This window comes from Octodon degus, unplaced genomic scaffold (genome assembly GCF_000260255.1).
Source record: "Octodon degus isolate 3935 unplaced genomic scaffold, OctDeg1.0 scaffold00008, whole genome shotgun sequence".
Taxonomy (NCBI): Eukaryota; Metazoa; Chordata; class Mammalia; order Rodentia; family Octodontidae; genus Octodon; species Octodon degus.
The window spans coordinates 14,327,424-14,350,182 of record NW_004524584.1 but is presented as its reverse complement, the minus strand read 5'-3'; the positions used below and the strand labels follow the sequence as shown (position 1 = coordinate 14,350,182).

The 22,759-nt window shown below is 52.6% G+C and overlaps 5 protein-coding genes across 12 annotated transcripts in view; 3 read left to right on the top strand and 2 right to left on the bottom strand.

Moving 5' to 3' along the window:
* Qrich1 (glutamine rich 1) overlaps nucleotides 1-4,697 on the top strand; it is a 51,312-nt gene extending 46,615 nt beyond the window's left edge. For all 4 annotated transcript variants that reach the window (XM_004625079.2, XM_004625080.2, XM_023705843.1 and 1 more), the window contains 4 exons: nucleotides 1,334-1,442; nucleotides 1,744-1,895; nucleotides 2,218-2,308; nucleotides 3,787-4,697. In XM_004625079.2, the coding sequence (XP_004625136.1) occupies nucleotides 1,334-1,442; nucleotides 1,744-1,895; nucleotides 2,218-2,308; nucleotides 3,787-3,979 (545 nt within the window). In that variant the 3' untranslated portion in view covers nucleotides 3,980-4,697. The remainder of the gene's footprint in view (nucleotides 1-1,333; nucleotides 1,443-1,743; nucleotides 1,896-2,217; nucleotides 2,309-3,786) is intronic.
* A 284-nt stretch (nucleotides 4,698-4,981) lies between these two features.
* On the top strand, nucleotides 4,982-10,127 carry Impdh2 (inosine monophosphate dehydrogenase 2). Of its 2 annotated transcripts, XM_023705813.1 has the most exons (15): nucleotides 4,982-5,156; nucleotides 5,546-5,594; nucleotides 5,801-5,902; nucleotides 6,008-6,082; nucleotides 6,763-6,969; nucleotides 7,521-7,608; nucleotides 7,681-7,880; nucleotides 7,962-8,052; nucleotides 8,147-8,242; nucleotides 8,498-8,569; nucleotides 9,178-9,321; nucleotides 9,402-9,546; nucleotides 9,635-9,778; nucleotides 9,862-9,945; nucleotides 10,022-10,127. In XM_023705813.1, exons 1-15 carry the CDS (start codon nucleotides 5,059-5,061, stop codon nucleotides 10,041-10,043), a joined length of 1,617 nt encoding a protein of 538 aa, XP_023561581.1. In that variant the 5' UTR covers nucleotides 4,982-5,058; the 3' UTR covers nucleotides 10,044-10,127. The 2 variants fall into 2 exon arrangements, with proteins under 2 accessions (XP_023561581.1, XP_004625133.1); XM_004625076.3 differs by lacking the exon at nucleotides 8,498-8,569 and having other exon boundaries at nucleotides 10,022-10,097.
* A 335-nt stretch (nucleotides 10,128-10,462) lies between these two features.
* Nucleotides 10,463-11,592, bottom strand: Ndufaf3 (NADH:ubiquinone oxidoreductase complex assembly factor 3). Its single transcript, XM_004625075.2, has 5 exons — nucleotides 11,428-11,592; nucleotides 11,165-11,357; nucleotides 10,978-11,044; nucleotides 10,796-10,896; nucleotides 10,463-10,720 (listed from the first exon to the last, which is right to left on the bottom strand). The coding sequence occupies exons 1-5, from the start codon at nucleotides 11,502-11,504 to the stop codon at nucleotides 10,604-10,606; spliced, it is 555 nt and encodes a 184-aa protein (XP_004625132.1). The 5' UTR covers nucleotides 11,505-11,592; the 3' UTR covers nucleotides 10,463-10,603.
* Nucleotides 11,593-12,102: 510 nt separating this feature from the next.
* On the top strand, nucleotides 12,103-17,995 carry Dalrd3 (DALR anticodon binding domain containing 3). 4 transcript variants are annotated; one of them, XM_023705795.1, is made up of 13 exons: nucleotides 12,103-12,784; nucleotides 14,860-15,119; nucleotides 15,203-15,498; nucleotides 15,608-15,834; nucleotides 15,948-16,027; nucleotides 16,109-16,237; nucleotides 16,735-16,805; nucleotides 16,904-16,965; nucleotides 17,066-17,148; nucleotides 17,233-17,409; nucleotides 17,466-17,597; nucleotides 17,686-17,754; nucleotides 17,855-17,995. In XM_023705795.1, exons 2-13 carry the CDS (start codon nucleotides 14,955-14,957, stop codon nucleotides 17,972-17,974), a joined length of 1,611 nt encoding a protein of 536 aa, XP_023561563.1. In that variant the 5' UTR covers nucleotides 12,103-12,784; nucleotides 14,860-14,954; the 3' UTR covers nucleotides 17,975-17,995. The 4 variants fall into 4 exon arrangements, with proteins under 4 accessions (XP_023561563.1, XP_004625130.1, XP_023561558.1 ...); XM_004625073.2 differs by having other exon boundaries at nucleotides 15,608-15,864; nucleotides 17,484-17,597; XM_023705790.1 differs by having other exon boundaries at nucleotides 15,608-15,864.
* Nucleotides 17,927-22,759, bottom strand: part of Wdr6 (WD repeat domain 6) — a 10,724-nt gene continuing 5,891 nt past the window's right edge. The window contains exons 2-7 of the mRNA XM_023705785.1: nucleotides 19,426-21,904; nucleotides 19,247-19,330; nucleotides 19,044-19,160; nucleotides 18,826-18,944; nucleotides 18,133-18,734; nucleotides 17,927-18,019 (exon numbers count right to left, since the gene is read on the bottom strand). Coding sequence (XP_023561553.1) covers nucleotides 18,271-18,734; nucleotides 18,826-18,944; nucleotides 19,044-19,160; nucleotides 19,247-19,330; nucleotides 19,426-21,904 — 3,263 coding nt within the window. The 3' untranslated portion in view covers nucleotides 17,927-18,019; nucleotides 18,133-18,270. The remainder of the gene's footprint in view (nucleotides 18,020-18,132; nucleotides 18,735-18,825; nucleotides 18,945-19,043; nucleotides 19,161-19,246; nucleotides 19,331-19,425; nucleotides 21,905-22,759) is intronic.

Genomic DNA, 22,759 nt, shown 5'->3' with positions numbered 1-22,759 from the left:
TTTTTTGGGGGGGGTGTGTATGTGTGTGTGTGTGTGTGTGTAACCAGGGATTGAACTCAGGCCCCTGCGCTTGCCAGGGAAGCGCTTATTCTACTTAGCCATCTCCCCAGCCCTTTTGATACGTATTTGAGACATGGTCTTGCTGTGTAATTCAGGCTGGCTTTGAACTCACTATGTGGGCCAAGCTAGCCTCAAAATCATACCAATACTCCTACCTCAGCCTCCTGTTTACTGAGATTGCAGGTGTGTGCTACCATGCCCAGCTGTGCTTCATTGTAAAATTATGTTATTGAGAAAAAAGTACCAGGGAAGTGCTGCCTGAGAAGGCAAAGTACAGAATGTAACGTACCCAGAGGAGTAGAACATGCCCAGATGTCCCTGGAATTACTGCTAGGAAATGGCTTTTCCTGAGGAGAGTTATCTCATGCAGCTCATCCTCTGTCTTAGGAGCATCAGATATACCCCCAAAGCACTATAGTACTTGCCATTGCTGTTGTGCCACAAAATAGCCAAAAGTGTGAACAAAAACAAGCCAGAGCTGCTTTGAGGAAAGACTGAAGTACATTGTTTAGACAAAGGAGTTTTAGCAAGATAGAAAGAACTGTATTGACCAGAATGTTTCTTTTCCTGCTTCAACAAGTTGGACCTTTCTTGTCTGCCTAGAGATTCCTGAAATCCTGCAGGAAAATGCTGTGTTATCTTTACCATCGCACAGCGTGCACAGTCACTTGCACATCAAGTGATTTGAATGCATGAAGGGTCCTTGGTGGAAACACCAGGTGCCATCTTCCTTTGTTGCAGGCTTGGCTGCACAACCCCACTCCTACCTCCTGGCCAGGGACTTAATGGCAGATTTTTGTTTTGTAGTTTTATATGTGTCATTCTCTGAGGGTTTCCTTTTGTTTCATATTAGCCTCAGATTTAAGAATTTGTCAGTTAACAGTAATCTTGTTAGCACTAGGTGTATCACTTTGGGGGAGGTTTATTTTTTATTTTTTTGTTTTTGGTGTCAAGGACCAAACTCAGGTTTTCTAGCTTGCTAGGCAAGCATTCTATCGCTGACCCAAATCCCCAACCCCTAGGTGTATCACTTTGGAACTGGTTAGAAATACATGGAACTTATCAGGTTGCACCTTAGAAACTTAGAAACTTGAGTTAAGACCCAGGCATCTGTGTTTCAGTGCTTCTCAGATTATTTTGTCACACCCAGAGGAGGTTTCTCTTGATAAGAGTTGTGTTCCTGTATGGTCTTCATGCCTCCACCTCCCACCTTTTGCCTTTAGGGGACCTTGCCCCATCCACACTCTCTGTAGCAGTACTATATTCCTTATAGGTTATGTCCTGCCCAGCCATGTGACCGAGGAGATGCTGTGGGAGTGCAAGCAGCTTGGAGCGCACTCCCCCTCTACCCTACTGACCACCCTCATGTTCTTTAATACCAAGTAAGTGTTATAGAAGCTCCCCACTAAAAAGAGTGGAAACTCTAGCAGGACTTCTGCTCTTGAAAGCCCCGGCTTACTTGGCTGCATTATGTGTGTGACTGCTGAGGCAAACAGCCTAGCAAACCCTTACCATCCGTCTTGGTGTGGCTTTTCCACTTGAGATTGTGCTTGGGTACAAGCCTGTTCAGATCCTAAGGAGGGAGTGTGGTCTGTGGCTTCTCCAAAGCATTGGTGGGTGATGAGTAAGCTATGGTATCCTCCTGGCACCTCTCCCTCTGCCTTGCTTTCACTCGTGGTCTAGGTACTTTCTGTTGAAGACAGTGGACCAGCACATGAAACTGGCCTTCTCCAAGGTCTTGCGACAGACAAAGAAGAACCCTTCTAATCCCAAGGATAAAAGCACGAGTATCCGGTACCTGAAGGCCCTTGGAATACACCAGACTGGCCAGAAAGGTAGGGAAGGAGGTGGGAATGGCAAAAACAGATACTACTTGTCTTGCCTTGCCCTTTTCCTGCCCTGCCCTTGATCTGATCCAGGTAGTGATATTTATGAAGCTTGGGGTTTGCTGGATAAAAGTTTTCCACTCCTTTTCTCTCTGGCCAACAACTTCAAACATTTCTCCTGGAAGTAGAGGAGCTCTGTACCTATCCCTCATCCCTTCCATCCTCCCACTCAGTATTCTCTAGAGGGGGTAGCTGAATGCCTGAGGTTACAGAGCTGGATCTGAACTAAGATAGCCTGGTTCCATGTCTTTGATGGTGGTGGGTTTTATAGTTACAGATGACATGTATGCAGAACAGACAGAAAATCCGGAGAATCCATTGAGGTGTCCCATCAAGCTCTATGATTTCTACCTCTTCAAATGGTGAGGAAGCTTTATCCACTGGCTCACTCTGTGTGTGTGTGTGTGTGTGTGTGTGTGTGTGCGCGCGCGTGCGTGCATGCGCATGCATACTTATGTATAGATTTAATGAGCGAAGCATTGCCCTGAACAATGAATAAAATCACTCCAAAAATTGAATATGAAAGCAGCTTTGTGGCATTCCCCAAGTGTGTAATATGTATAGCCCTGTGACATAAAAGTAGTCCCTGACAGTTACCTTTCGTGAAGAAGGTAGGAAGGCACATAGATGTCATTTTCATCATATAGGGAACACTGCCCTGCAGCATCCTGATCCTGACAATTGTTTCTGCCATCTTTCATGTGTGCATGGAACTTCTTCCCTCAGCTTTGGCTTCGGCTTCCTCTTACTTCTGAAGTTTGATATGCGATCTTCACAGCAACATCAGAAGGATCTTTATTGGTTGCAGGTCTTAACAATATCACTTAGACTAAAACCTTAGGTGGTTTCTCATAACTCTCACACAGCTGACAAAGCTGCTAGTGTGCTCCCTCCCTCTCTTCCAACTTGCTGGTCTCCTGTCTGTGCTGGTCCTAACCCTCTAGCCCTGGTAGCTCCTTTGCACTCAAGGATCTATCTTTTCTAAATACACAACTTTTCCAACTGCTGTTTACATTTTGTGTGTATCTATATAATTTTAATTTCTGTCTGTCCCCTCTCAATCTGTATGCTCTATGAGGTAGGAACCATGTACTTTGCCTGTTCATTCAGCATCCACACCTAGTGCAGACCTGGCAGACAGTAGCCTTCCATAAATCCTTTTTTTTTTTTTTTTTTGGTACCGGGAGTCAAACTTTGCTCTTGCCAGGCAGGCGCTTATGCCACTGAGCTACCTCCTGGAATCCATAAATCTTGAAACGATGGACAAGTAACTCAGAGGGATAGAGTGTGCTAACTACCTGAGAGAATTGGAGCACCATGGGTGAGGGAGTGAGCGGACCCTACAATGTGATCATGTTAGTAGGTAGAACAATGAACAAATCACTTGAAGACTACCTGGTCCTGTGCAGCTCTCTCAATTCCTTGGGGGAAGGATGGAGAAATAAATACAAACTATATACCAAAACCTGAGGTCAGGTGGAACCCTCTTTCTGGATGGGAAGAAAAAGAACTGCTCCACAGTGCATTTAGTAAATTGATGTCAGATGAAACCCTTTTGCCTAATTAGCTGAACCACCTGTTGGCCTAGGGCGCTTCATGCCCTCAGGGCACTCCTCCCCCTGGCGCTTGCTGAATGGAGATGGCCTTCAGTAGTCAGGCCCAGGGATGCCCAAGGTTAGAGCAGTTAGTGACTGATCACATCTGTGTGAAGGTCAGTTCACAGTCACCCCAGTGGAGGTCCTGGAGGTATTACATGGTATCTGCATGGATTTGAGTAGCTCTGCTGGAAGGATTGAAGTTATAATGGTGTTATGCAAGCTTTTACTGACATATTCTTTAGTCCCCAGAGCGTGAAAGGCCGGAACGACACCTTTTACCTGACACCTGAGCCAGTAGTGGCCCCCAACAGCCCAATCTGGTACTCAGTCCAGCCAATCAGTAGAGAACAGATGGGACAAATGCTGACCCGGATCCTGGTGATACGAGAAATTCAGGAGGCCATTGCAGTGGCCAGCGCAAGCACCATGCACTGAGATGCGTCAGCATTGGTGTAAGAGAAACCAGCCCGGAAAAACCAGACAGACTTTCACACTAAAGAAGAGGCCTCCTTTTTTTCCTTTCTTTTCTTTTTTTAATTGGTGTAGTTATGAAGTCTTTCAGACTACTTCTGTTTAAAATATAAAAGGAATGTTCACCCCCTTTGCATCTTCATAGACTTTCAGAAGACTCCTTGGTCCATGGGGGCTTGAGGTTTCCTGAGAGCCAGATATCCTAGGAAGTTGCTGACTTTTTATTCCGGCCCTGAGGAAAGGGCTTGGACTCATAGGAGAAATGTGGCCCCTTCCCTTCTTCACGATGGAACTAATGATGGACCGACCTCCAAGGAGTCTCCCCAGCTGGCTTCCACTCTGGACTGGTGCACATCACTGACCACAGAGGAACCATGTTTTCTTCATGTTCAGACATAAACCTAGCGTCTAATGGAAGAAAAGTGAGGGGAAATTCAATTATGATTTATTAAAGACAATTTCTATTACACCCTCCTTTATGACAAGTGACATTTTAGATGTTAAAGTAAAAACTTTACCATGCCTTTTTTCCCTTTTATTCTTTTTCTTTCCTTTTTTTTTTTTTTTTTTTTGTTTTTGGCCTAACATTGAGGCCTTAAACCTTAGGCTCCTGTGCCTGATGGAATTCTTGTAACATACACTTGTGTATCATATAAAGATACCACTCTGTTTCTCTTATGTATTCTTACTCTAGTTGTTTATTAAGAATGACAAGCACGTCTTTTCAACATGCTAGTGAACATCGCGTCTTTATTTGTGGGGGGCGTCTGGCGGGACAGCAGGCATAAACAGCCTGTTAATAGAACAGGCCAAGTGGGTCGTTAGGGGTGGGACAGGAAATGGGTGAAGTGTGGGAGAACGGCGCTAAGCGCATGCGCAGTTTTCTGGCTCTTCCCAGTCCGAGGTTACGTTGCCGTTTTCCCCTGCGCTCTGACGTCAGCAAGACGCGCCGCGCAGTGACGGAATTATATTGGCGACTTGTAGATAGTGAAGCCGTCTGCGGCGTGGTCCTCGGAGACACGCGGTAGTGTTCCGTGTTGGCCATGGCCGATTACCTGATTAGTGGGGGCACGTCCTACGTCCCGGACGACGGACTTACGGCACAACAGCTCTTCAACTGCGGGGATGGCCTCACCTACAAGTGCGGGCCTAGGGATTCACCTGGGCAAAGTGTTGGGTGGCGGTACTTGGGGAGAACATACCAGATGAGAGCTTCAGTGGCCCCATTGGGCGGGGTATTGGGTGACGATCTGGGAGTTCCTCACTGCATGGCGGTTAGCGAGAGCCATCTCGGCAGTACTCGGGATTTCTGGCTTGAGACTCCCTTCGTAGATAAATGGAACTGCCAGGCCGCGAGGAGCAATAATGACAGTTCAGTGGTGGAAAAGACTCTTGTCTCTCTCTGTTTCTCCCTTGCTGTCAAATGGGCTCTAATGCCATTTTCTGCTGAGAGGTCTTACAGGATAAGAGTTGGGAGTCTCAGTGCCAGAAACCTGACTCTCCTACTCAATTTTTTCCTCTCTGCTGCAGCGATTTTCTCATTCTCCCTGGGTACATAGACTTCACTGCAGACCAAGTGGTGAGTATGATCAGAAATTGGGTTCTGAACAGAATGGGCTAAGGTGCTTGCAGTTGCCTGTTTTGTTTCTTTATCAGATTGGGTTTGGAACAGATTTTATGGAATGGTATTTTTGGCTGGCATGCAAATAATATAGAACCTTTTTAGGGGGAACTAGTAGCACTCTGAAGAGGTAATTTACCACACTAGTGGCCGTTTGTCTGTAGGATCTGACTTCAGCACTGACTAAGAAGATCACACTCAAGACCCCACTGGTTTCCTCCCCCATGGATACTGTCACAGAAGCAGGGATGGCCATTGCAATGGCGGTGAGCCTCATGGGGTTTGGGAGAAGCCGGGGAGTGTCTCCCTTAAAGACATGTGGACACATTTCTGTTTTGTTATCTATTCCCTGTATTTTGTTCATCTTGTAGCTCACAGGAGGTATTGGGTTCATCCACCACAACTGTACACCTGAATTCCAAGCTAATGAAGTTCGTAAAGTGAAGGTCAGAAGGGCAAGGGTCATGACCTGGAGCTCCTGGGAATTAGATTGGGGTAGCAGTGGGGGAGTTCTGTTAGTTTAGGGTCCTTTCTCCCTACTATAGGTTCAGTTAATGACAAAGACCTGAGATGGTTCTTAAACTAAGAAGACAGGGCTGGCCAGATAGCTGAGTGGATTAAAGCACTTGCTTAGGCAGATGCTTGGGTGGGGTTAGATCCTTGACCTGCCTGGCCAACCCTGCACCAGGGCACAACAGTTGAGGCAGGGTGTGGTGTCACGTGCCTGGCATCCCAGCGCTTGGTAGACTGAAAAACAGGAAGGATCACTAGGAGTGTAATGAGACCCTGTACTAAAACACATTAAAATAAACTAGGAAGACAGAATTGGGTGTGGTGGTGCACGCCTGTAATCCCAGCACTGTGAGGGTGAGACAGTAGGATCACTATGAGTTTCAGATCAGTCTGGGGTCTGCAAAAGTGAATACAAGGCCATCCCTGTATAGAGAGACCCTGGCTAAAAATAGAAAAACTGGGGATCACCTGTACAGTGCCTCCAACCTACTACTCCTGTTGTTCAGAATTACTCCTGTAGTGCCAGAAGGGTACCTCAGTCACAGACCTGGGCATTAGACGACGAATCTGAAAGTAGTTCAGAGGTACAAGGCACTTTCTTTATCCCTTCCAGAAATATGAACAGGGATTCATCACAGACCCTGTGGTTCTCAGTCCCAAGGATCGAGTGCGAGATGTTTTTGAGGCTAAGGCTCGGCATGGCTTCTGTGGCATTCCCATCACAGATACAGGCCGGATGGGGAGCCGCTTGGTGGGCATCATATCCTCGAGGGATATTGATTTTCTCAAGGAAGAAGAGCATGACCGGTTTCTGGAAGAGGTGGGTGGCACTGGCAGAAAATAGCCAAGCCATGGCAGCCCAGACAGAGCAAAGGTAGCTTCTACTTTCCACTTGACCTTTTTTTTTTTTTTTTTTTTGCGGAATTGGGGATTGAACTCAAGCCTATGCGCTTGCCAAGGAAGCGCTTATTCTGCTGAGCCATCTCCCTGGCCACTACCTGACATCTTTGAGGACCTCTTATGTGCAGGAAAAATGACCAGCCATGTTACTGTTTTATAGGAATTGTCCCTTTTCTTCCCCTTGAAAGGGCTTGCTAGTATTCATGTTTTGTTCCTTGCTACCAATAAGGTAGGACAGTGCCCACACACCATCAACCTTCTTCTCCTGGTATTTGCCGTGCTCACGTGTGGTATGTCCCTAAGGCACAAGCGGCTGCTGTATTCTGGGCACTGTTGAGGTCTGTAATGCAGGTTTATCTGGATTCAGATAGAAATTTGGGGGTTCTAGACCTTGCTTTGAATTAGGACAGGGCTGACTGGAGAGCTTTGATCTCTTGACTGGCCCTCTTGCATAACTCCCCTCCTTCCTAGATCATGACAAAGCGGGAAGACTTGGTGGTAGCCCCTGCTGGCATCACACTAAAAGAAGCAAATGAAATTTTGCAGCGCAGCAAGAAGGGTGAGTCCTGAGGTGGGAAGGAGCCTAGAACTAATGCTCGTGGTCATGACCCATGCCCTATCCTGGCTTTAGGAAAGTTGCCCATTGTAAATGAAGATGATGAGCTGGTGGCCATCATTGCCCGGACAGACCTGAAGAAGAACAGGGATTACCCACTGGCCTCCAAAGATGCCAAGAAGCAGCTGCTGTGCGGGGCAGCCATTGGCACTCACGAGGATGACAAATATAGGCTGGATTTGTTGGCCCAGTCTGGTGTGGATGTTGTGGTTTTGGTAAGCTACTGCATAAATGTGCTGGGACAGTAGGGCCAGTTGTTATATCACAGTCTGATTGGGACTACTTTTCTGTTCCAGGACTCTTCCCAGGGCAACTCCATCTTCCAGATCAATATGATCAAGTACATCAAAGAAAAATACCCTAATCTCCAAGTAATTGGAGGCAATGGTAAGACTGGGACACTGGTGCCTCTGGTATGGGATGGGAAGGGCTGGGCTCACACCTGGACCCTCATGTGTCTGTCCCTTTTCCATTACTGTAGTGGTCACTGCAGCTCAGGCCAAGAACCTCATCGACGCAGGTGTGGATGCCCTTCGGGTGGGCATGGGAAGTGGCTCCATCTGCATTACCCAGGAAGGTGAGAATATACACTAGCAGGACCCAGAGACTGGCTTCAGATCCCATGTGCCCCAGGGCCTAGCATTCTAATGGGAACTTTGCTGAGTTTTCCATGATGGGCAACTCTTGGGCCAAAGGGGCCTCTTGGATGGGTGATATGGCTGGAAGCAAGATGAATTCTTGTCATCCCTCATCTGCTACTTCCCTACCTAGCCTGGCCTCCTTGCTCCTGCTCTGTGCCCTCTCTAAACTGTGGTCTGTTTGTTTTATTTAGTGGCTCCCAAGATCCCTCCAGACATAAAGTCCCACAGCCCCAAAAGCCCTTCTACTGTCACGGGCTGCTATAGTAAGTCCGGCCCGGCCCAGTTGCCCACTGCCCGGCTGCTTGGTTGACTGTAGCTGTAGCTCTCAGGGTTTGTGGTGCTGATGGGTGGGCAGGGCAAACAGATGTACAGACCATGTTTGGGGCTGCTTGGGATCACAGCTCCCTCTTCCTGGGTTGCTCAGAGCAGGAACTAGGCTTTCCCACATCTTATGATAGGCGTGGTGTGAGGACCTACTCTGGAGCCTGCTCTCTCTTACATATTACCATTACCCTGATCTTGCCTGAGCTGTCCACTATGCAGGGGGAGACGGGTTGGGCCTGACTTGGTGCCTCTGGGTACTAACTGCACGAAGACTCTGGTCCCATCTTGCTACTAGCTGGGACTGCATGTGCCTGAGGCTGCCCTGGGCCCTGTACACATGCACGTGCATATGCAGCATATGCAGGGGTGAGGTCAGCGCAGCTGTTTTATACAGTTCACAGCAGATGGGGCAGCAGCCATCCAGATACCTCTTCATGAGTCAGGCTGTCTATCATCCTGGTGCAAATGTAGCCAAGAGCTCCTGGGTACCAAGACTGGCTTGTTGCCTGTCCCCACTGACCCCATGCTTCTGTTGTCTTACCTACAGTGTTGGCCTGTGGGAGGCCCCAAGCAACAGCAGTGTACAAGGTATCAGAGTATGCAAGGCGCTTTGGTGTTCCTGTCATTGCTGATGGAGGAATTCAAAACGTGGGTCACATTGCCAAAGCTTTGGCCCTGGGGGCCTCCACAGGTGAGGTCCGATACCCAGAGCCTGGTGGGACTCCTTCCTCATACAGTTCAGCCTGCCTCAAGCACTTTTACTGTTCACAGTCATGATGGGCTCCCTACTGGCTGCCACCACTGAAGCCCCCGGTGAATATTTCTTCTCTGATGGAATACGGCTAAAGAAATACCGTGGCATGGGTTCTCTTGATGCCATGGACAAGCATCTTAGCAGCCAGAATCGTTACTTCAGGTGGGACAGGCAGAACAGACCAAATCTCCTACCCTGACTCTGCACTGCCAAAGTCTCAATTGTTGTGACTTTGCCTTTTGTTTCACAGTGAAGCTGACAAAATCAAAGTGGCCCAAGGGGTGTCCGGAGCTGTTCAGGACAAGGGGTCTATCCACAAGTTTGTCCCTTACCTGATTGCTGGCATCCAGCACTCCTGCCAGGACATTGGTGCCAAGAGCTTGACCCAAGTCCGGTGAGTTGGGGTGGCAGGGACAGGGTAAGAGGGTTCTAAGGTCAGCTACTGACAAGCTGCAGCTGACACCTCCACCTCCTCAGAGCCATGATGTACTCTGGGGAACTGAAGTTTGAGAAAAGAACATCCTCAGCCCAGGTGGAAGGTGGTGTCCACAGCCTTCACTCGTAAGTGACCCTGGGTGGGAGCTTCTGCCTTGCCTTGCCTTTCATCTTGAGCTCATTAGGTGGTCTCTGCTTACAGGTATGAGAAGCGGCTTTTCTGAAAAGGAATCTATCATACATCTTGGTTTTTCAATAAAAGTTTGGAAAATAAACAGGCTGCCTGGTCTTTGAAGTTAGTAGATGTGTGTGTGGCTCTGCATACAGCACTCTGTCCCCAGGAGGTGCCCTCGGCCTTGGATAAGGGTGCCCCAGGAACCTGGGTGGTAGTTCTAGTTCAGAGTTCTTTCCTGGCTGGGAGCAGGAAGATGTGGGCTCCCGGGATGGTCAGTGGAACTGTGAACTGCTTGACTTCCTGTGAACCCCGAGACGTGAATACATATTCTTAACTAAAATAAAGGCTTACAGGGAAAACCACTGGAGTTTCCTCATCTGCATGTGAGCAAGTAGATCTTAAGTGTGACTTGGTTTCTTATCTCCCACACCCACTGACCCAGCAGCCCATGGCTAGCAACACACTTGATACGAAGGAAGACAGGTATATAAATTACTATCCTGGTAAGCTGATGTTACAGTGTGCCCGTGGGGGAGGTTATTAGGCCCTGGGAGTGCCAGCACTCTGCCAGCCCCCTGCCTCCGAGACCGTGGGTAGGTTCCTGGTGGTTCATTCTGCAGCTTGAGTGGGATAAGTCAGTGACGTCTCTCCAGGTGGGGGGATGAGAGCAGCTCCTGTCACTCGGCCTTCATGACACAGGAAGTTGAAGGTGGCACAGGCATTGGGCTGCAAAGGCAAGGCTAGCATTAACCTAAGGTTAGGCCTGAAGTTACTGCTGCATGTGTAAGTTCTAGGACTGACCGTATCCTGCACTTCCACAGCAATGCCTCGCCGCCTCATGGCCTGCAATAGCAGGGAGTGCAGCCTCTCGGTCCTGTTGCCAGTGCCCACCACAACGATCTCTGGGGAAGGGAAGGATGGGTCATCCACACTAAGGGCGTGGACATAGGGGCCTTCTGCCCTCAACCCTGCCCTCAGCCTACCTATCCTGGGCTCCAGCATCCAGAAGAGGGAGAAGCTCTCCTCGGTGATGTCCAGGTGGGATCCCACCTGAACGGGGAGGGGACGGTTCAGTAAGGCAAATACAGGAGAACTTTCTTCCCAGTTCCACCACAAAAGCCACTACAAAGCCTGATTAAGAGGCACGAGGAGGGAGCTGGGAAGGCTCACGTTCCACTGCAGCATGGAGTGCGGGAGGAGTGCGCACGGTCCCAGCACGCGGTTTCCGTTGACCATGAAGCCCCAGCTGCTGTAGCTGTCGATGTACATGGAGTGCGGGAATTCGCGCTGCACCAGAGAGATACGCGTCCGCTGGTAAAGCTCGTCGTCTGCTGGCGAGAGCCGGTGCCACCGCCGCGGAATCCTGCAAGGCGAAGGGCGGGTTAGGGAGGGGGGTGGGGCCGAGCGAGGCGGAGGGCGCGGACCCAGCTCACCATAGTAGCTTTGCAAGCGGACGGCACAGCGAGAGTCGCGCCCGGAGCTGGGAACCTACGGCAAGGGCGGCGGCCATGGCTCCCTGGGCGCGCTGAGGTAGCCGAGGCCTGGAAGGGCGTCACGTCGTCGGGCCGGGCGCCTCTCAGCGCCCCCAGCGTCCGGGAGGACTGCGCCTGGTTTCTGATTTTTGTTAACAGCGCTGTTTATTACGACCTGGTCTTTTAATCGAGCATGGGAGCGGGAGGCCCGGGTCTCAAAAAAGAGCTTCCGGTGTCCGCACCTGCTGCTCGCCCCGCCTCTGTCCCGAGGGAGTCGGGACACCTGGCAGGTGAGCTGTTCTCTGGCGCAGTCCGAGCCACAGTCGCGTCCTTGCCTGGGCTCTCTGCCAGGGCACAGGCTCCTAGGGTGCGGGGCGGGGCTGCCGCCCACCTGGCTCGCCCAAGAACACCTGGCCGGGTGCGGCACCAACTCCAGGCACCTAATCCCAGGCTTTGGGGATCGAACGCTGTGGGCGGAGCGGGCGGCTAAGGTTTCCACGCCGAGCCTCGGAACCGCGGCCCTCCTCCCCAACCGTCACTCCCGCGACCGTTGGCTGCGGCGCGGCGCGCGGAGAGAGGGCGTAGCCGCGCGGGGATTGGCTTCCAGGGAGCAAGAGGGGGCGTGGCTAGGTGGTTTGGCCTTAAAATGGCTTCAAGTCTGCAGAGCCGCGAGCCGGCGGAAGGGTGAGCCTGCAGGTGGCTGTAGTGGCCGCGTGCGACGCATCGGGTGGAACTGGAGCGGACGTGAACTAGACAGCGCCCGGAGCGCCAGTACGCCTTCGCCCACTCTCAGTTCCCCAGTCCTGTCTTGAGCAGAGTCTGGGGCCTACTGGCACCCGAGCTGCTGGCGCCCGGGGCTTAGGCATCTCTGCGCGCTGGCTCTCCGTGGCCCTCGGGGATACAGTGGCGCCAGCAGCCCTTGGTTGGCGCGGACGGAAGATGGGGCTCGTCAGGCCTAGTGGGGGTCGCTCGAGGTCGGTCGCCCTGGGCTTCCAGGCTCCTGTCGCCGCCGCGTGGGTCCGTACGACCCCTGGGCGTTCCAGCCTCTGACAGCACCACCGGACAAAGGGCCCGGGCACGGGTGTCCCCGAAGTCCGCGCGAATGACTTCCTCTCCAGCCCTCGAGCGCTTCGCTGCCGGCGTATCCCGAGCCCGCCCAGACGCCGTCACTGCACCAGGGGCATCGGCTGCGTGGGACCAATAGGGCTGATACTGCCTCGCGGAACTAGGATCGGGACTCGGTCCCAGGGGACGCGCTCCCCACCCTACCCCACCCCCCGCCAGCCTGCCGCCTTCACTTCTATTGTTCTGGGGCCAGGTGAGCGCTTCGTTCTCACCGGACTCTTGTTACACCACCTCCTCCCGGTCCACCCCCTGGGACTGGGATGGGCGGTTCCGGTCCGGCCCACCAGCGGCGGGATAGCGGGCAACGGAATCCCAAAAGCAGCTGTTGTCTCGAGAGCATTCCAGCTGCGCTTGGATTTCGTTCCCTGCTCTCCTGCCTGAGCAGCGCTCTGCCCAGACACTGCCGGGCCGCTCTGGTCTCGTCCCTCCAGGTGCGCCCGACCCCAGGTGCCCGTGTCCATCTCCCGAGCTGCCCGGGAGCCCTGGCGAGGAGGCCCAGGTCCTCAGGATGAGGCGCCCGGCTCCAGTACGCTAAAGATAACCCTGCACTTCCTGGGGAAAACCACCCTGCAACCGTCTAGTGGGCCGCGAGCAGCTTTAGTCCGGCCTGGCCCAGCTCCGCTGCCAAGAGTCACGGCTGTGTACCCGCGGCGCAGAAAGTGCTTTGGAATGACACGATCACTCCCGTTGAGTGGGCACCCGAGAAGCCATCGGGAATGTCGTGTCCGCCCAGTGCTCTTTCGGCACCTTCCAGCAGGGCCCGCAGCCCTGACCTAGAAAGGGACCTTAATAAGTTCTGTCAGGAGGAGGGTGGGGGTCTTGTTCTATCGAAATGGAAACGTTTGGGAACCCATTTGGGACAGAAGAAAGGGCTTTCCCACTAACAGAAGAGCAGGCTCTGGCTAGTGAGCCTTGGCTGAATCTTACCATGGTCACCTTGTTTTAACTGGCCTAAACATATTTGTTGCCTAAGTGAAAAAAGCCTTACAAGGATTGATCACTGGTAAAGTACTGTATACCAGAGTAGAAACATTAGTGGCTGGTAATGCTGGCCAGACATGGTGACGAATTGGGATTCATTCTCTGTTCTCCTTCCTGAGCATGGGAAACTAAGGCAGGAGGATCTCTGCAAGTTTAAGGCCACCCTGAACTGCAGAGTGAAACCCTGTTTCGAAAGTAAAGCTGTTGGGGCCGTGGAGATGGCTCAGTGGAATAAGCACTTCTCTGGCAAGCGCAAGGGCCTGAGTTCAATGCCTGGTTCCGCAAAAAAAAAAAATAAATAAAAAAGAAAGTAAGCTGGCAATTCTGGAAACGACCTGAAATTTATAATTCCTTAGGTGGCAGGAAGACTAATGGGTTCGATCCCCAGCATCACATCACAGCCTCGCTGTCCACTGAGACCGGGTTGCTTGCCATGGCAGTGCACACCTGTAATCCCAGCGCTGGGGAGGCTGAAAACAGGAGGATCACCACGAGTCCGTAATGAGACCCTGTAGACTCTATACTAAAATTTAAATTAAAAAAAAGTATCTTTAATGTTACTGTCTCTTCTAATGACAACATATTTAAGACAACTTTTTCTCTCCATACGTAGGATTAAACTAGGGGCTTTCGCATTGAGCTACATTCCCATCCTTTTTTAATTTTTATTTTTCGAATTTAGGACAAGGGTATACAGAGTCTCACTACATAGATTGGACTCGCAATGATTCTCCTGTTTTCGGGCTGGGGAGATAGCTCAGTAGAACAAGTACTGAGTTCAATCCCCGGTACTGTAAAAAAAAAAAAAAATCCTCCCAAGTGCTGGGATTACAGGAGCGCCACCACGCCCAATCTCAAACACCCTCTCAGGGGCGCCCCGGGGGCGGAACGGCACGACAGGCCTGGGGATAGAACTCCCCAGTGTCTGCCTAGCCTGGCGCTTTAATCCGCTGAGCTATCTGGCTGGCCCTCACTCTTTTTTTATTTTAAATGAAGTCTCGCTAAATTACCCGGGCTGGGCTCGAACTCGAGATTCAGGGTTTACAAACTAGCCACTACACCCGGCTCCAGCTCCAACGCGTTAATCATGTTTAGCACTGTTCAATGAAACATCATCAAGACTTTAATAATGGCCTGTGCACCCACCAGGTTGTGAGGATCCTTTCTCTAATTACTAATACGGACCTTTCAGACTCGGGCCCAGGAACAAACCAGCCTGCGTACCAGGCGCCAAGGGCGGGAAACTGGCACCACCTCTGAGTTCGGACGCACCTGTTCCCACTCTAGGGTCACCTCCAGAATCCCGCCTTCTCTGGTCGGCCCTGCCGGAAGTCCCGCCTTCGGCGATTTGCTTCCGGTTCCTATTGCTCCTTCCGGTCGCCATGGCTACTGGGCGTCTCGGGGTAGGAGAGACGCTAGGCGCTCTGAATGCGGCTCTAGGACCTGGCGATCCGGTGTGGTTCAAAGAGACGCATGCCCGGCACTTGCGGGTGCGAGATTTCCTGGCGCCGCGACGCGCACTACAAGCGCGCTTCGGGGAAGGACAGGTGGGCGTGAGCCGGGTAGGGGGGTGTGAACCAGGCCTGGCTGGAATTGGCGCCCATTTACCTGCCCGCCCGCCCGCCCGCAGGTGCCCCAGCGTGTGCTCCACACCCTCACTGGCTTGCAGGGCCCCGGGGTGGCCCCAGTACTGCGCTGCGCGCAGACACCTGCCGGCTTGTTGCTTCAGCTTCGGCGTCCTGCCGTCTTCGAGCGCGTCCTTTGCGATGTGGCCTCCTATGCCACGCCGGACAAATGGGCCTCACCGGGCCTGCGCATCCTCCTCCATTGCCCGGCGCTGCGCCGCAGTTCTGGAGCGCTCACCTTGAGCCAGCTGCGTGTTGTGCTCGTAGCCGATCACCTGGCGCGAGCTCTGCGCAGTGAGGGGTAAGTGCTGGCAGAGGCCAAGGTAGAAAAGAGCAGGACCTTGTGAGCAGGTGCAGAGGGTGGCAATATGGAGCTGCTGCACAGGCTGAAGCCACCCTCCTCTCTACAGGGCGTGTGTGTGCTTAGTTCCTGCAGTGCAGGACCCGCACATGTCAACCTTCCTGCAGAAACTGCGAGTGGATTGGCCCACTGCCTCGGAAAGAGTATCGGCTGAAACCCTGAGAAGTCTCTTATTTGCAAAGTTTACCTCTGCTCAAGACCAGGAGACATTACCCCCTGGAGTCCTAGGCAGACTGGGCCTGAAGGAGCTGGTTCAAGAACATGGCTGCCGCGCTGGTTATGACCCTAACGTGGACAAGTGTCTGGGTGGGATTTCAGGCCAAGCAGAGCAGAAGAGGGGTGTACCTTTGCTCACTTGAGCAGTCTCAGCATTTGTGTTCTCTCTGTAGTGACGGAGGATCTGCTGTCTGTGTTAGCTGAGCTGCAGGAAGCTGTTCGGCATTGGCCCGAGAGCAACTACCCAGGCCTGGTTAGTGACTCCCAGTCCTACAGGCTTTTAGCAAACCATATAACCTGGATCTCTGCAGTGACTATCCTCTTCCCTTACAAGGTCAGGGCCCCAAATTTTGATGTACACAGCTGCATGGTTGTACACGTGGTGAGCTGTGAGGAGGAGTTCCAGCAACAAAAGTTGGACCTGCTTTGGTGGAAATTGGATGGCCAGGCTCCTCGAAGACAGGTAGGTTACACTGGGTGTAGTGCATGCCTGTAATCCTAGCACTCGGGGGAGGCTGAGGCAGGAGGATCATTGTGAGTTCAAGACTAGAGCTAGAGCTACAAAATAAGCTCAGGGCAACTTTTTGGATTAAACTAGGGGCTTTCGCATTGTCTTGCACTGAACTGCAAGACAAAAGAAAAAAAGACAGGTAGGTTATTCATGGAAGACTTCCCTCAACCTTAAAGGGTCCTTCAAAACTCAAGAAAAGTCCTATTAGCTGATGGATCCAGAAACTGACACTTGGCCTTGGGGGAGACTGAATTAACTAAGCTGGCATGCCCAGCAGAGTATGGAAGTCCTGAAGGTCTGAATAGTGTTTTGAAGAGCTCAGCTTGCGAAGCACCAAGCCTAGTGGTGTTAGGTTGAAGGGGGCTGAGGGTAGAGGCAGCACGTTTCAGTTTCTTGAGCGATTCTGACTATAGGTAACACTGAGGTGAGCCCCCCACTGTCTCTCACAGAAGCACCTGGTCTGTGGCCCAGTGAAAGCAGCGCTTGCACCTGGCACGCTGACTGCCGCGGAGTACTACGAGTGAGTGCGGGTAGGCCGCCCCAGCCAGGGTGGACGATACAGGGGCTGTGGGGCTGTCTCGGGACTGTACCTGCTGGTCCTCTTCTTCCCCAATGCAGGCTCCGGCATGCTCAGGTGTGCAAGGCCTCAGCACTGAAGCATGGTGGCAGTCTGACACAAGGTGTGCCTGGGAGGCTGTGGTGGTGTGCTGGATAAGGGCAGGTCATTTGCACCTCCCCTTTTGCTGTGTCTATAGAGTGATTATATATATGCTCACCCAGACCCAGAATGGACAGAGATCTTAGAGGTTCTCACTGTGGCAACCATCAAGTTTGAGATGCTGAGTACAGCCCCACAGGGGCAGGTGAGCTTGGGCATCTCGCAGGACTGAGGTTGGGGCCACAGGGTGTGATGCTACCCTCTCTGAAGCTCTGCCTCCATTCCCCAGCTTCTCCTCACCGAAAGCAGCATCTCCACAAAGGGCACCAAGAGTGGCATCTTTGTCATGTATAACTGTGCCCGTCTTGCCACACTCTTTGAGGGTTACAAGTGCAATATGGAAAAAGGTCTGTACCCCACTTTTCCATCTGTGGAAAGTCTGGACTTCTCACTGCTGCAGGATGAGGTGAGTGCCCGTCTCAGGTAGCTGGCACAAGCAGGAGGCTTGGACTTTCCCTTTAGTACCCCTGTCCCCTGCAGGGCGAGTGGCAGCTGCTCTTCAATAGTGTCCTTCCCTTCCCGGACTTGCTGAGCCACACTGGAGGCCTGGCCTGCACCGGCCCAGGGCTCTACCTGAGTGCTCGTACAGAGACAGTGAGTCAGAACACCAGGACAGACACAACACATTCTACTTTATTCTGGGCCTACTACACAGCCAGTGACTCGAATCTCTTGTCTCTAGGTATGCAAGTTCCTGGTACAACTCAGCATGGACTTCAGTTCATACTACAACCGGGTACACGTCCTAGGGGTGAGTGCACAGCAAAAAGGGGTATGTGGGAGATGCAGAGGGGTACAGAGTGAAGGTAAGGGAAGCAAAGGATGAGACCAGTAGGTCCCTTCTCCTTTAGGAGCCTCGGCCACACCTCTTTGGTCAGATGTTCGCCCGCCTGCAGCTTCTGAGGGCTGTTCGTGAGGTGCTCCATGCTGGCCTTGCGATGCTGGGTCTCCCTCCACTGAACCATATCTAAGGACACAGAGGGCTCAACATCTAGGAATGTTTACAAAATCTTCAACTAGGAAAAGAAAACAAAAATCACATTTTAGGACCTTGGAACCACAATAAATTGATTGTGTTACAAAGTTTTGTGCAATTGTGGGAAGCAGGGTGTCCCCTTAGACTACTCACCTCTAGTCCTGCTCTGGAGTCAGGAACCCACGGCCACCTCCCCTCGAGATATGCTGGGCATAGGCACAGACAGTTGATCCCTGTTCCACTGCCTGTGAGCAGGCCCCATACCCAGCACACCGGCCACCGTGGGACACCTCAGTCATACCAGTTGTAAACCTCAAGCCCTTGGCCCCCAAGAGCACAGCGGTGGCCAAACTCAGGGCTCACAGGCCAGCAATCCATATCGGCCACATCGGGTACATGGTACACAGTGCTGTTCATGAAGGTGGGCTCACCATGCCCTAGACGCCAGAATGTCAGCCGCTGGTCAATGGAGGCTGAGACCATGAGGGTGGGGCTCAGGATCTTGAGGCCTGTCACATGGGCAGCATGGGCACAGGGCACAGAGTATTCTTCTAGCACATGCAATTGAGGCATCAGCTCTGGCTCACCCACAGCTTCTTCCAGCTCTGGTGCCTTCACAGCTAACACAAAGACATGGAGGGAGCCATCCTCACTGCCACTGGCCACAAGATGGTGGCCCTCACGTGTGGGCATGGTGTGCAGGCTGTTGATACCACAGCTGTGGGCCTGGAGTGTCAAGCAGGGAGTGCCCAGCTCTGGAGGGAGAAAATGGCTTTTAGAGCCCTTAATGTGTGAGGCAGGGTGAGAGGTGGGGAAGGACAGCCCTAATGCACACTAGTTACGCACGGTAGGGAAGGCCAGGCTCCGCTGGAGGCTCCAGGAGAGCAGAACCATGGTCCAGCACTGTGGTAAGGTCCCAGAAGGCCAGGCTGCCATCAGTCGCTGCACTGCACAAGAACAGCCGCCTGGGAACAAGGGCAGGGTGGCCATAGGATTAAGAGGGATGGAGAACAATAGGAATCCCCTTACTACCTAGGAAGGACCACCGTCCAGCCCCTCCTCACCGCTGCTGATTGGGTGCTTCGTGTGTAAAGGAGTGGACCTTGAGAACACAGCGCTCATGATGGAAAGTTTCTGCAAAGAGCTGTAGAATCCGCCCAGAGTCCTGCAAGACAAAGAGCCTAGGGGCAAGAGGGTGGCCCACATCAGAACTCATCCTGGACCACTCAACCCTTGGTCTCCACCCACTGCACCCCTACGCGCTTACCTCACTGCACCATCACTACAGGCTGCAGCCACAAGGGGGCCAACACCAGGCCTGTCAGGTTCGCAGATAGCAAGGGACATGTACCTAAGACAACAGAACTGTCAGGGTTAGCCTGCAAATGTGGGGACACCTGCCCTGCACAGTGATACCATCTCACTCCCCCTGGGAGTATGCATTACCTGGTTTCAGGGTCCACCTTGACCATCCGATGCCGATTGCGCTGCTGGTCCCAGTAGTCATCTAGCCGGTGGGACGAAAGGTGCATTACGTGGCAGGCAAGGCCACTTGGGGTGCCAGAGTCAGGACTGACTACGATGCTGAAGCAGTGCATCTCTGCTCGACCCCCTGCAGATACTATGTTGGCGGTCAGACCTGGCTGGGGACTGTGAGAGCCCCCTGGGGTGCCGAGTCCCCATACAGCCATGGCTCGCACAGAAGAGATATGATTGCAGACAGCTGTGAGGGCATGGGCTGAGCCTGTGGTGGTGGGGAGTGCCAGGACACAGACAGTAGTGTCCTCACTGCAGGTGATCACGATGTCAGTCAGCCCAGGCCCCTCACTTCCAGGCTCCAGGAAGTCGGGCTGCTCCAGGCAGGGCACTTGAAACTCGGGCCCCAGGGTGATGGCGCCTACACGTTTTACACAGGTGATCTCCCGGCCGTGCAGACCCTCCCGGAGGATCACATGTGGCCGGGTACAGCCACCCAGAGCCTGGTATAACATGACATCTCCATCCTTAAGGTAGGCAAAGGCCATGGCTGCTTCAGTATCAGAGAAGGCCCAGGAACGGTGCCCTCCTCCACAACTGACAACATGCAGCTTCTCATGTGACCGTGGGCTCCATACCACAAATTCATTGGCATGGAAACCCAGGATGACCATGCTACCATCAGGTACCATGTGAAGCCCAGCCACCCAGTTCATGCCCCTACATGTCTTCTGCCGTAGGACTGGTTGGAGCTGGCCACCTCGCACCAAGAGCTGGTAGTAGGCACCATCCCGCCCTGTGCTATACACATACCCAGCATGGCAGGTGACCGAAGTCACACCCTGTTTCCCATGCAGAGAATGAAGGGTAGACACAGGGCTCCACTCAGCTACAGCATTACTGCCATCAGTGCCACTGTCCCCTCCAACTGGCCCAGATCCAGCCTCCGCCTTGCCTCCGACCCCAGGGTCCTTGAGCACTTCTGGTCTGGAAGGGAAGAGCAACACAGAGCCTCGGCGGTCTCCACACACCAGGAAGTCACCTGGGGGCACAAAGGCACTGCATGTGTGCCACCTCTGCTTGCTTGGGGGGAGCAGGTACCGGCAACGTTCTGTGACAAAGATGGCCTTGCCAGAGAGTGCGGCTGAGATCTCTAGGCAAGCCATCACTCCCCCAGGACCAGAGGCCAGCAACAGGAGCTCCTCATAGCCACGCAGAGCCCAGCTCAGGCTGTGGACTTTGCCAGCGAACAGGCCATGGTCCACAGCAGCAGTCGGAGTGTTGATGGGGACAACCTTAACACAACCTTCCCCATTAGCCATGGCACACAGTCCCAAGCCTTCAGGACCAGGAGCTGCCTCCAGCAGGCAGTAAGACTGGAAGTGTTTATCCTCTAGCAGCTTCTCCCAACATTTGACCTCCAGATCATAGAGGTACAGGGCACCTGTATCAGTCACAGTCAACAGTCGCCAAGAGCCAGCCAATGTCACAGCCTTGAGGGTCCCTGGCCTGCTAGGGGACTTAAAGCTGAGAGCTGAGACTCCTAATCCTGGGTATCCACGCCCTGCCAGGTGCCACAGCCGAATGCCCGAGTCATCACCCCCAGTGATAACCCAGGCCTGCATCTCATGAGCAGCCAAGGCCCGGATCCCACGGCCCTGGTGGCCCCGAAAGGCTTGGAGGATCTCACCTTCATGACTCCATACCAAGCAGACACAGTCCTCCCCTGCACTGATAAGGTAATTCTCTAGGAGCTTGACCTGCCACACACGGGCACTGTGCCCGAAGCAGTGCCCGATATTCTGCACCCGACCCCCAGGCACCCGCAGATCACCAACTTTCCAGATACGAACACTTCGGTCTTCTGAAGCTGTTGCCAGCAAACCTTTGCTTTCCAGGTAGGACATGCTGAAGATGACACCCACATGCCCACTGACCCGTCGGTCAGGTGCCACAGGCTTGTTGTCTGCTAGAGCAGCTGCTGGGTACCAGACTAGGAGCTGGTTGGAAATGGCACCTGCCACAACAGTTAGCTCCTTCCAAGTATCTCCAATCAGGCAGGCTGAGGAGAGGGTGCACCTGTCTGTACAGGGCACATCTTGCAGCATGCACCCTACCACTGGGTCATAGAGCAACACTGAGTTGTGACCCAGGGCCAGGGCCACGTTGCCTTCAAGCCAGCGTACATCCCAGATCCAGTCGGACATGTTCCATAGGCCAGAGCGCCAGAGCTCCCGGAAGCGGCTCTGACCCCAGCTAATCTTCACAATTCGGAGTCCCTTGCTTCCAAACACAGCTACCATGGCCTCTGAGTCCAGGTCTCCATTGGGCTCTGGCCGAACCCGGAACCCATGGATAAGATAGTGGCCAAGCAGGTTCTGCACTCTCTTCATCATCCGAAGATGTCCACCAAAGTCCAAGCTGTATACCAGGACATCAGGCCCCTCACCTAGACAGAGTCAAAGAGCCACATCAGAGATGCTCACCTGAGTCTGCTGACTCACTGGGAAGAGGCACAGTAGTGAGCCTTCTCAGTATGTTTCCTATATCATAATACAAAGTCCCACAGCTTGAACCTTAGCAAATCCTTCATCTAGGCTTCTGCTGGACTTGCTCATTGTTTTTAGAAATGGGGTCTCATTAGGTAGTTCAGGCTGACCTTGAACTCACAATGTAGTCTAGGCTGGGCTTGAACTTCCAGTTCTCCTTCTGCCTCTGCCTCCCTGTGCTGGCTGGGATTACAAGTGTGGGCCACATCTGACCCTGCTGGGCTCGGCAACTTTCACCCTGCAACTTTCTGCTTCATTCATTAATGACTTTTCTGTACTGAGAACTGAATCCAAAGCCTTTCACTGAGCCACGTTGTCAACATTTTCATCCTTTTTTATCTTTTATTTTCAAATAGGACCTGATTAAGTTGATAATTGCCCAGAGTGGGCTTGATCTTTTGATCCTCCTGTGCCAGGCTTCTAGAGAGTTGAGATTATAAATATGTGCCACCATATTCAGCCAAACAGGTAGAATTTAAAAATTGGAGCGTCCAGGTATTATCCTAGCACTTGGAAGGTTGAGGCAAAAGGATCCACATGAGTTTGAGGACTGCCTGGGGTACACAAGTGAGTTCAAGGACAACCTAACCTATATAACAGGACTCTGTCTGTCTGTCTCTCACATATACACACAATATAAATAAAACATTTTTTAGGGCTGGTGAGATGGCTCAGTGGTCTAAAGCACCTACTTAGAACAAGCTCAGCAAAGCACAGGGACCGCGGTTCAATCCCCCAGCACCACATGCCAGCCC